Source organism: Eptesicus fuscus, chromosome 10 (assembly GCF_027574615.1).
Source record: "Eptesicus fuscus isolate TK198812 chromosome 10, DD_ASM_mEF_20220401, whole genome shotgun sequence".
Classification (NCBI taxonomy): domain Eukaryota; kingdom Metazoa; phylum Chordata; class Mammalia; order Chiroptera; family Vespertilionidae; genus Eptesicus; species Eptesicus fuscus.
The window spans coordinates 45,568,307-45,580,997 of record NC_072482.1 but is presented as its reverse complement, the minus strand read 5'-3'; the positions used below and the strand labels follow the sequence as shown (position 1 = coordinate 45,580,997).

The following is a 12,691-nucleotide window of genomic DNA, read 5'->3' as shown; positions in this document are numbered from 1 at the left end:
GGTCACACAGTTAGTGAGCATTAGGGTTGGATTTTATGGCTCCACAGGCTGCATGCTTAACTGCTGTGCTATTGTTCCTCTGTAATTAGCTCATTTATACTTATTCTGTTGATGCAAGACATACAAATTTTCCTTTTTCTTTCTCAAATATTTTCCATTTTTACTTCAAATATGTAATATTACTCTATAAAGATATTGGATAATTACTTTTGCCAATACTTTTCAATTACAGGAAACTCACTGTGTGACCTGTACTTTACCCAAGGAAAATAAGATGAAATGTTTTGCTTGGTGTATTCGCAAAAATTTTGCTTCAAGATAAGTGGCAGGTAGATAATATCTATAATCTCAAAATAGGAAGTGATCTAATGAAGTAGTTTCTAATCTTGTCTGCACATTGGAATCATGTGGAGTATTTTACAAAAAAATAATTAACTTATCCATTGATTTTTAGAGAAACATCGATTTGTTGTTCCACTTTTTCATGCATTCATTGGTTTCTTCTTCTTCTTCTTCTTCTTCTTCTTCTTCTTCTTCTTTTTTAAATTGATTTTAGAGAGAGAGGAAGGGAGAGGGGGAGAGAGAGGAAGGGAGAAGGGAAAAGACAGAAACTTCGAGAGAGAGAAACATTGTCGGTTGGCTGCCTCCTACTGGGGATTGAGCTCACAACTCAAGCAAGTGCCCTGACGGGGAATCCAGAGACCTCTTGGTGCATGGATTGATGCCCAACCAATGGGCCAGGGCATTAGTTGCTTTTTGTATGTGCCCTGACCATAAATCGAACCCACAAGCTTGGCAGATCAGGACGATGTTCTAATCAACTGAGCTATCCAGCCAGGGCTATTGGAGGGATTTAAAATATACTGACACCATGGAGCTCCAGTGGTGCAATCGGTTAGCGCGTGGTACTTATAAAATATACTGACACCAGGGTCCACCAGCTGGGCTTCTGACTCAATTGGTCTGGAGTGGGTTAAAGCATGAGTACTTAGCTAATATGATAATCTGCAAAGTGATAGAATATTTAAAAGCCAGACACTTAGAGTTATAGTCATTACTAAAAGCACAGCTTTGAATCACAGTGACCTGGATGAAATCCCATGTCTGCCACAATGCAGGCCTCCCGAGTTTGCCAGGTTTAGTATGTGGCCCTTTTTTGTCTTCAGATGTCATGTTGCTAGCTTAAAGTCAGCCATAGTGGGAGTATTTATATCAAAGAAACTGGAAAAAATCTACAAATTAGGGCATTCTGGCATATCCCCAGGTAGTTAAACCTTTTCCACACACCATTGCTTCTAGGCCTCTGCACATGTGGTCCCCACTCCACCCCCACTTGGCTCAGCTTAAATGTCACTTTCTCTTGGAAGCTCCTCCTGACTCTTCAAGATTTGGACAGATACCCTTCGGTGATCCTATGGTAATTTGGGCAGCCCCCGTTGCTGTACTTATTATACTGATTTATTTTGTATCCTATATTGGTCAAGTAAAGTCCTTGAGGTCAGGGATCTTGTCTTGCTCATTGCCATTGCTCTCTACCTAGGATAGGGTATGGCACATAGCAAGGTGCTAAATCATATTTTAAAATGAATCAATACATGAGTAGTAGATATAATAAACCCTCCCTATTAAATAATAAGCTTTTTAAGGTTAAAGAACATAGCTTAACCTCTGTATCCCCTGAATTTCCTTACACACAGTGAACATTCAGTAGAAGTGTGAATAGAATGAATGAACTAGACTTCTGATACTTTATCTGAACCTAAAACTAGGGGCCAGTTTAAAATACTCATTCTAGAAGTGAGTTAATGACCTTTGATGTTATGGTTCTATGGAATCCAAACCTGGAGTTTTGAAATACGTCGCCAGAAACTTAAGGTTTTCCTAGTCACCAACTTGCCTCAGTTTACTACTCTTAGTTCCTCATTTCTCCTAACAAAGTGGTCTCAAGCTTATCCCACTCCCTCTTCCCTCTTTGTCTACATGGACACACTCTTTGCTCACAGATTCATATACACAATGAACCACAAGGCAGAGCAGTGTGGTGAGGTGAAAAGTGCTTGGGATTTAGTCAAGAGACACTGGTTGTGTTCCGGTCTGTCACAACCTTTCTGGAGTCTTCATCTCTTCATCTGCAATGCAGAAAATGATTATCTTCCATATCTAATTTACTAAGCTGTGCCCTGGCCAGATAGCTCAGTTGGTTAGCGTCATTATTATTGTCCCGATACACCAAGGTTATGGGTTCAGTCCCTGGTCAGGGCACATACAAAAATCAACCAATGACTCCATAAATAAGAGGGACAACAAAAACCTTTCTCTCTCTCTTCTCTCTCTCTCTCTCTCTCTCTCTAACTCTCTATCTATATATATAAAAGGCTAAGTGACCGACCATCCATCCATCTGTCCGACCAACCGGCTGGTACATATGACGCGCACTGGCAATTTAAAAATAAACGTTGACTCGTGCATGTGCCATACATATAAAGCTCTCACTAGCGCCAATCGTGTTTCGTTCTGTCATTGTCAATCGTGAATTTGGTTGTTTTTGTTGACATACTGAATATACTCGATGGAGATTTTCACACCTATTTGAGTGATGAGTCCATTGATTCAACAGATGCTGAAAAAAAATTTTTTCCCATCAAATTTCTTAATAGTATTACTCCTTCGGGAATACCATGTCATAAATTAAAATTGAAAGTAGGTGCAATCATCATGCTACTGAGAAATCTTAATTGTAAATGGGGTCTTTGTAATGGTACTAGATTTATTATAAAAAGATTGCAACCTAACATAATCGAAGCTGAAGTATTAATAGGATCTGTGGAAGGAGAGGTTGTTCTGATTCCAAGAATTGATTTGTCCCCCGCCTGACACTGGCCTCCCATTTAAGTTAATTCTAAGACAGTTTCCCATGAGGCCAGCATTTGTGATGACTATTAATAAATCACAAGGACAAACTGTAGACAGAGTAGGAATATTCCTACCTGAACCCTTTTTCAAACATGATCAGTTATATGTTGCTTTCCCTCGAGTTCTAAGAACATGTGACATTAAGGTTAAAGTTGTAAATACTTCATCACAAGGGAAATTAGTCAAGCACTCTGAAAGTGTTTTTACTTTTAATGTGGTATATAGGGAGATATTAGAATAAGATTAATCAATTTATCAATCATTGTTTTTATCAATGTTGTTTTTTTATATTGTTTTTTTATATTGTTTTTGTTGTTTTTATATCATGTCTTTGTTGTTGTTATATCATGTTGGTATTGTTTATTTATTAATCAATTTATATATTATTTTCATATACATTTTACTAATTTTCTTTTATCTCTGACACTTCTATTATAGACAAAGGGTGAATAGCAATATTAAAATATTTCTCCTAATTAATTTCCTTTCAATGTGCACAAATTTGTGCACTGGGCCACTAGTCAATAAATAAAAATTTAAAAAATTAAAAAAAAAACCTTTCAAAAAGATGATTTACTAAATGTTTTATAGGATCAAATGAGTTAACAGAGTTAAAAATGGTTTTGTAAGCTGTAAAATACTACACAGAGTAAATGTAAAATCTCTCAGACAAATTGGTCTTAAGCACATGGTATCCTATATAATAAAGAGGTGATATGCAAATTAATCCTCATGCCCTCACAAGATGGCTGCCTACATAGGAAATAGATTGCATCTGAGATAGCAGGTGTGCTATCAATCAGGAATTAAAAAAACACACAAATGATCTTGTCAATTGAAACAAATGATAAGGATATATTGATGGCTGATAACTAGAATAACAAAATTTCATTCCCCAATAGATCTAATAGGCTCCAATTAATCTAAAAGCATAAAGTAATGTCAGAATTAGATCAATATCAAGTAACAGAGTTCCTTTCAAATAGTGACTAGTGAGGATCTCAAATGCAAGCATTGTTGCAGGTATGATTTGCCCATTTCTTAGTTTTAGGACAGATTTTCCCTTGCATATGTTACTGATTAGCTTCCCACAACAGGAAGACTAGGTGTTTTTTTCCAATCAGCAGCAGAGACGTCACTCGAGAGCTTGCTAGAAATGCAGAATCTCAGGCCCACCCAGACCTATTAAGTCAGAATCTGCATTTTAATAAGTACCCAGGGATTGAGTTTAGGTGCACGGTTTTAGGGATCATTTAGTTATTTGTCAAATGGTAAAAAACAATCAGGCCCTTTAGGGTGATTTTTTTCCCTTCAAGGTTTAATACACCTGGACAGCAGAGCTTTGATTGGAATAAAGGTTTCCTGCCTCTGCTGGCAGGTTCCAGCATCACATACAAAAAGGCAGACAATGCTCCTCACAACTTAAACAGAAGTAATTTTTTGCCCTAGCAGGTTTGGCTCAGTGGGTAGAGCATTGGCCTGTAGACCAAAGGGTCCTGGGTTCGATTCCAGTCAGGGCATGTACCTTGGTTGCAGGCTCCTCCCTGGCCTGGGCCCTGGTAGAGGCTCGTGCAGGAGGCAACCAGTCGAAGTTTCTCTGTCTTTTCTTCTCTCTTCCACTCTCTCTAAAAGATCAATGAAAAATATCCTTGGATGAGGATTTACAACAACAACAAAAAGGAACAAGTAATTCTTTATGGCATACAGAAGCAGATAGTTATTCATATCTCTGAAAACCTCCATGCCTTGACAGTAATGCTTTGAAAGCAAATATTTGTTTTTCCTTTTAATCGTTCATATTTTCCAATGAAGAAACTTATGTAAACTGCACAGCAGAGGCACTTTGCTAGTAACTGTTATTTAATAATGTGTAGGTTATGCTGATGTCTGTTATTATGAATGTGATGAGCCAGGGCCAAATTGAACCTTTGGAATGGGTATACTAGCACACATGTGTAATTGAAGAACGTGACTCACTGACCTACTTTCTTGGTTACCAAAGCAGTCGGAGATTGGATTACCTGGGCTTTAGCGCCATCTAGTGGTCACACATGGTTCAGGTTTCGGATGCAGAAATAATATGGGGAATTCTAGTTTTATCTTTTAACCCAAATGCATCCAACTTCTCACTTTCCAGGAGAATCAATCCAACACATACACTTTTTATGCTGTTTTTATACTTAGAATTATAGGCTGAGGGTTCTTGGAGCTGATCGAAAAGTTGGAGATGTTCCTATTTCGAAAAGAAAGACTGAAGTCATCTTTGATGCTTCCCTCATTTGATATATTCATTTTGTCATCCCTCCAACCCCCCAGTAATTTCTCAAAACATTAAGCCTGAGCAATAGGGTTTCCAGACTCACAAAAGATCCCCTTTCCTCACAATGTGGCTGGGGAGCAGTAGAGGGCTGCTGGACCAGAGGGAGCCTTGCCAAAGATCAGTGCCAGCTAAGTAAACAGGTGGCCAACCTTTCTCTTCACCCCTTTCTTAGGAATGTGTTGTCTGAGGCCCTGGAACCAAGATTTAGTCATAGGCATAGAAATGGTGGCAGGGAGTCCCAACAATGCCAGAGCTGGCATCTCCTAATGAAGGGCAGCAGAATATTCTTTCTAACCCCTAATATGCTTCTTTGGCATAAGAATTATTTGGGTGATTATTTTTGAGAACTAGCTGACAGAAGTTGCTCTGAAAACACAGTAGAAGTCGCTATTCTTTAAGGGAAATGTTCATATATAAAGGAAATCTGTTTGTGAGGGTATTCCCCTCTCTGTACCATGAAGAGAAGGATAACTCCAAATTATAGGAGACACTTATCAACCGATAAGGGAGTGACTTAAATCTGCAAAGCTGACCTCCCCTCAACACATTTCTTTTGTCTTTAGCTGAAGAAGGTATTTACTAGTAAGGTGGTGAATTAGGCCATCTGGGGGATTTACTCAGTTTCCCTGGGTATCTTCCATGTATACATGATATAGGTATACATGCTAATAAACTTGCATTTGTTTTTCTCTTGTTAATCTGTCTTATTCCAGGGGTTCTCAGCTAAGAACTCAGAAGGGTAGAAAGAAAATTGTTTTTCTTCCCCTACACTACCTATTTAGCAGAAATGGAATTCAGAATCAAGATTAAGTTGGTTTACAGAAAATAGAGATAAAACATCCTTCCTTGCACAGTTTTGTAGCCAGTGGGAGGGACCAGAGTTTGCTACCCCAACTATACCTTTTGGGAAACTGATTATTTTTGAGAAACAAAACACTCCCTGAGGGAATACCGGGAGCCTCTGAGATCAGGTTTGAAAAAGTGTCACTGAAGAATTTAAACTCTTCAAGCTGGTTCAGCACTGTTGATAGAAAGAAGGAAGAGAAGGTGGATTTGAGTTTGCTCCCATTTCATTCTCTGTAGCTCCCAGCAGTATACAAAGAAAGGGAGGGACATGGAAGGTGATCTTTAAGGCCTCTGTCTCGGTCTTTGACTTTCTGAATAACAATAATGACTCTCTGAAAAAGGGAGAAAAACAGCAGCCAAGTTCCTGGGGGTCAGAAAAGCTTGTGTTTCTGCTGCAAGCCTAGCTATGCCTCCAGAGGTGATGGTGAATGTTGTGGGTTGAGCTGTCCAAAAAGAAAAGTTGAACTTCTAACCTCGGGTACTTGTGAATGCAATCTTATTTAAAAAATAGGGGCTTTGCAGATGGAATCAAGTTAAAGTAAGTTATACCAAATTAGGGTGGCCCTAATCCGATATGGCTAATGTCTTATGAAGATGGAAATTTGCATGCAGCCATCGGTAGAGAGGAGAATGCCATGTGAAGGCACAGATACAACATGTGAAGATGGAGGCAAAGGTTGGAACCAAGGAGTGACTGGAACTATCCAGAGGCTGGCAGAGGCAAAGAAGCATCATTCCTTAGGATCTTTGGAAGGAACATGGTTCTGCCAACACTTTGCAAACTTTTAGCCTCCAGAACGGAGAGAATAAATTTCTGTTGTTTTAAGCCACCTGGTTTGTGGCCCTTTGTTACAGCAGCTCTAGGAAACTAATACCACGGGGGAGACCTCTGATGGAAGCTGAACCTCTGGGTTCTGAGGGCATTTTCTGGGGGTGGACCCCCATCTCGGGAGCAGGGACAGTAGACCTCTGGCCACTGAGGACTATGGAGGTGCTGGCAGATACCTGAATTAATGCTTGCCATCTGAAGAGATACCTAAAGGTTTCTGCCCTTGAAGACTTCAGTGCTCTTATAGTAAACAGTGACTTAGTGTTTGTGATTGAACATCTGAGTTCTCTAGAACAGACGTTTGGGCACTAAAACCTCGTGTGTGCCAGATAAATTCAAAAGAGCTTGGGGAAAGTTGTCTGATTTTTACAAGTGCTAGGGACTTAGGCACAGAGAACGCCGGCTCCCAGAGCTTTAGAACCGGAGAGCGTGGGTTAGAACAGGGGCAGATCCAGGTTCTGTGCGGCCTTGTATCCATTTTCTAAAGCTGTTGTAAAAACGTACCCAAACTGGAGTGGCTCAAAGTGTTTTACATTTTCGGAGGCTAGATGCCTGAAATCTAGGCGTAGGCAGGGCCATGCTCGCTCGGCCAGCAGAGAATTGGGCATCATTTAGGCAGACGGCTGCGCAGTAAGGAAAGTCTTATCTTTGTCCTGTCAAGGGAGGAGTGACACTTTCCACCAAAAGGTCTCAGCAGACATAACGGAGCGGGACCTGACTTAGGCTCTTTGAGGGAGGTGGTGGCCTTTGGGCCCTCTCAATGGAGAAATACTGAGAGGGTCCAGGCATACAGGGTGCTGAGCTGCCCTGCAAGTTTCCCCTCCACTCCTTAAAATACACTCCCCCAGGCCCTGCCGGTGTGGCTTGGTGGGTTGGAGCATCGCCCAGTATTCTGTAAGCCCGCGGGTTCGATTCCGAGTAAGTCACCTAGGTTTTGGGTTCGATCCCAAGGCCGGGTGCCTACAGGAGACAACCAGTCTCTCTCTCCCCTTCCTCTCTCTAAAATCAAGACATGTCCTCAGGTGAGGATAAAAAAAAAACCCCACCCCAAACACGTATATATTCCCTCACACTCACACTCTTGCAGTTCAAACTGAGCATTTGTGCTTAAAGCCAAGCTGCTACATTACAGGCCATTTGCCATCATCAGCTTTATATTGAACACTGTAACGTAGCCCGTTACCTAAAGAGGCTCATTACCAGGTAGGTGGCCTTTACAAAAAGCTTCCAATCCTCTGCCGAACTGAAGGGGAAAGACCTTTGGTTTGGCCAGGCGAAGGGGAACACCGCCACGTAGCGGTGCTCCATTGGGCAATTCCTGCCTGAGCCCAAGATACACGTTCGTTAGTGCCTTGGAGACCTGGACCCTCCGAGGTTCCGATTGTGCTTGGACACTCTGCTGTAGACATGTACGAACACAAGTCTTAACGGAAGTTTTTGGATCCATTTCAGACACCACATGGATCCGCAGGAGCACCTCCCCGAAGAGCAAGTCCTCATTTCTGGTACTCCAATCCCTTCGCCTTCAGAATTTCTCTCAGGCTTTCTTCTCTGGACCCACGTCGGCTCCCCAAATTCCAAATCAAAAGGCAGATCCAGCCGGGACGCAAGCTGGGCCGACAAAGGGCGATCGGGCTCTAGAGCTGCGACAGCGGTGTGATGCCCTTTCCTTCGTACCAGAGATGCTCCTAGGAAAGCTGCGGACCAGCCTACGCATGGAAACTGGCTCGCCTTCTTTTCCTTTCTTCTGGCTCCTGTCTGCTCCCCGGAGGGGAAACTCACCCGAAGTTCAGTCGGCCAGCCCCGAACGAGGGCGACTGCGCCTGCGCAAAGCTGTGGACATGCGCGCGCGCGCGAGCCGGGCTCCGGGCGGGGCGGGGAGGGGCGGGGCGAGGGAAAACCCGCCGAGCTTCTCTTTCTTCCCCTCTGACCTCGGAAAGGAGGGGGCGGGGCTTGGGGGCGGAAGGAGCAGTGCATTGTGGGCTCGCCTGGAGCAGGGGAGTCGCTATATAATGAAAGTGGTGCGCAGCCCCTAACGTTACCCGGCTGGGAGCGGCTGGAACCCGGATCTCGGCTGGGGTTCGGCGGCCGCGCACCTCCGTGCGGAGCGGCCCGCGAGGCGGCGGCGGCGGCGGCGGCGGAGGCGCGGCGAGCGTTGGCGGAGCGGGGGGCGGCTCTGCGCGGCTCCGAGTCATGGCTCACAACAAGATCCCGCCGCGGTGGCTCAACTGTCCCCGGCGCGGCCAGCCGGTGGCAGGTAACCCGCCCGGGGTGTTCGAGTCCCCGCACCGGCGGCTGCTGGGGTGGGCCATCCCCGAGGGGCGCAGCTCTCGGTGTTGGAGCGCCTGTTGGTGGCGTTCCGGGATCGGGGTGTGCTCGGTCGGATGGAGCTTCGTGGAGGAGTGTTGGGGAACCTGGGCCGGAGCGGGTGGGTCGGTGGGTGGGGGCACTTGGGACTCGGGGATTAGGCTGAGGATCGCGGACGGGCAGGTAGACCGGAGGCTGGTGCGGCAGGGACCGAGGACCCAAGAGCACAGTGGACAGTACTGGAAACTTAGTGGGAAGTTTGCGAACCTCTCAGGGTCCTTAGAAGGGGAAGGGGCAGTGTCGGTCTTGAGATGGAGAAGGGGAGGCTAAAGAAGAGGAGGGGCAGTTTTCCGCCGTGCGATGGATCAACATGAGACTGGAGCTTAAAAAAATTCTAAATCACTTAATTGTGTTTTTCCCCCCTCATTTTTATTGAGTTGGACACACATCAAACTTGAAAGTGTACAGTTTGCTAAGTTTTTATTATACGCACACACACATCTATGAAACAACGCAAGAAACCATCACCACAATCAAGATAGTCAACCTTAGAGCTAGGCTTGCGGACTGGAGGGTCCCGGGTTCGATTGCGGTCAAGGGCACATGCCCGGGTTGCGGGCTGGATCCCCAAAATTGGGTGTGCAGGAGGCAGCCGATCAGTGATTCTCATCATGGATGTTTTTCTCTTTCTCCCTCTCCCTTCCTCTCTGAAATCAATAAAAATATATTAAAAATAAAAGGTAGTCAACAGAACGCATCACCTCTCAAAGTCTTTTTCCTGCCCTTTTTTGTTGTTGTTAATCCTCACCCGAGGATATATTTCCATTGATTTTTAGAGAGAGTGGAAGGGAGGGGGAGAGACACAGAGAGAGAACATTGATGACCGGAATAGAACCGGGACCCTCCCGTCTGACGCTCCATCCACCGAGCCAAGCAGGCTAGGGGTCCTCCTGCCCTTTTTAAATCTCTCCCTCTTCATGCTACCACTGATCTGCTTTCTGTTATTATTGAGTAATTTGCATTTTCTATATATTTTTTAAATAAGTGGAATCATTTGGTATGTACTTTTTATTGGTGGAGTATCTGGCTTCTTTCACTCAGGATTATTATTTTGATATTTTTCCATGTACTTGTGTGTAGCAATAGTTCATCCCCATTTATTGCTGAGTAGTAGTCCATTGTTATGGATACACCACAATTTGTTTATTTCATTCACTTGTTTCTGGTCATTTGGGTTGTTTCCAGTTTTTGGCTATTACAGAGTGACTTGCTAGGAACATTCATTTACAATTCTTTGTATGAACATATTCTTTCATTTCGTTTGTGTAAATCTCTAGAATAGAAATGGATCATATGGTGGGTGTACATTTAACCTTTAAAAAAAACCTGCCAAACTCTTCCCCAAAATCTGAACATTTTACATTTCCACCATCAATACGTATATGATTGTTTTATTTGCTCCACATCCTCTCCAACACTTGGTGTGATCAGGCTTTTAAATTTTATCCACTTTATTATCTTACTGTGGTTTGACGTTGAGCATCTTTTCATGTGCTGTTTGGCAGTTCATGTATCTTCTTGTGTGAAGTGTCCAAATCTTTTGCTGATTTTAAAATTGGGTTATCTTATTGATGAGTTGTTAGAGTCCTTTGTATCTTGTAAATACAAGTCCTTTATTGGATGTGTGTTTTTTCTAGAAGGGTGTTTTGAAACAAAATATAAAGGATTTTGTAGTGGCGTCTGAGTACATATTTATACTATGTTTAGTTATATAAAATTGTTGGAAGAGGAGATTCTCTAAGTTATTTTTAAGTTAGATTTTCTTTTTTAATATATTTTTCTTGATTTCAGAGAAGAAGGGAGAGGGAGAGATAGAAACATCAATGATGAGAGAGAATCATTGATCGACTACCTCCTGCACTCCCCACACTGGGGTTTGAGTCTGCAACCTGGGCACGTGCCCTGCTGGGGAATCGAACCATGACCTGCTGGTTCATAGATCGATGCTCAACCACTGAGCCATGCTGGCTAGGCTAATTTAATTTTCTGATTCTTCTAATTTGTCAGCTTTTTTCACATTCCATATAAAATCTTTAGTCAATAAAGCCATAAAAACTATGGATAAAAGTTTATCCATAACTTTAACTGAAAGATACTTTAACCAAGTCTTAGTGTAAGGAAATGTTTTTCTTCAATAAAAATGAAATAATTTTGTTTATGTTCTAATCACTTATATGCATTGTCGGTTGTAATGAAAACAAGTGTACTTGATAATCATTGTACTTTCTTCAAATGAAATGATCACAACTCTACATTTTCTTTCTAGGTCTTACTCTCTAGCCATTGTGACTTTTTCCTTTACCATTTCTAACTTAACATTGAATCCTTTTTTAGAGAGAAGAAGGGAGAGGGAGAAAGAGATAGAAACATCGATGAGAAACATCAATATCCATTGGGGTGTTTCTTACACGACCCCTACTGGGGTTCAGCTGCAACTCAGGCATGTGCCCTGACCTGGAATCGAACAGGTGACCTCTTGATGCATGGGTCGATGCTCAACCACTGAGCCACACTGGCCTGGCGAATCTTTTCTTTTTACATTGGTTTTTCTCTGTAAAGTTATGGAGAAACTTCTGAACTTGGATGTTTGGTGTCTTTTCTAGCCTGGAGATTATTTCCTGGATCCTTTCATTAGAGTTATCTGCTACACTTCAAGAAAAACAAAATCATAGAGACATTCTTGTCAAAGTGAATCTTTTTGGATTAAAAAAATAGCTTAAAATCAGAATTTTAATATAGTCTGCAGGATGGCAACGACAAATATCAGAACATTGACTTACTGTTAGATTAAAAATGGGACAAATGTAGCACTGCTGGGGGTTGATAGCAGCAGGTGAGGTGCTGAGCTCCAGGCAGCTTTATACCTCTCCCAGAAACAGAATTGTGTGCTTTTTTTAAAAAAAAATCCATCTGTTGGAAATGAAGATAAAGAATAAAAAGTTTTTCCTTTATAGCATTGGAATATTTTGGCTAGATTCTTAATTATTGTGGTTTAGCGAGTCTCTAAGCTCACCTGATTGATTGTAGTCCCTGGACAGAACCCCAGGCCTCCAGACAACCAAACTAGATCTTTACTTACTAATAAATAGTGCTTCAGCTTGTAATTCTTATTAGAAAGTAAAGTGAATGCAGTGTAGAATTCTTGATGTTTCTCTGAAATTCCCTTTAAGTTTTGTCTGTGTTCTAGAAGTGTTCATGTTGCATGGTGTATTTTGGAAATGAAGGGTTAGTAGTGTTTTACAGTTAGCAGAGCAAAAAACACTAGCTATATTCTTGCAAGATTTAGTGAAAAAGAAGGAATCATTCCCATTTTCTACTTCCTTTTTTCTTCCTAAGTTTTCTAACTATAAAAGTAACTTATGCTTACTGTATAATTTCTTTGATATTTTACATATGTAGGAAAATGTGTTGTGCCT

At 42.3% G+C, this 12,691-nt stretch overlaps 1 protein-coding gene across 5 annotated transcripts in view; it reads left to right on the top strand.

Moving 5' to 3' along the window:
* The first annotated feature begins 8,902 nt into the window (after nt 1-8,902).
* The window catches only part of RNGTT (RNA guanylyltransferase and 5'-phosphatase), a 185,938-nt gene continuing 182,149 nt past the window's right edge, over nt 8,903-12,691 (top strand). For 3 of the 5 annotated variants that reach the window (XM_028132476.2, XM_054722345.1, XM_054722344.1), the window contains exon 1: nt 8,904-9,165. In XM_028132476.2, the coding sequence (XP_027988277.1) occupies nt 9,102-9,165 (64 nt within the window). In that variant the 5' untranslated portion in view covers nt 8,904-9,101. Of the gene's footprint in view, nt 9,166-12,691 lie in introns of all 5 variants that reach the window. The other 2 variants (XM_054722343.1, XM_008147934.3) reach the window with 2 other exon arrangements.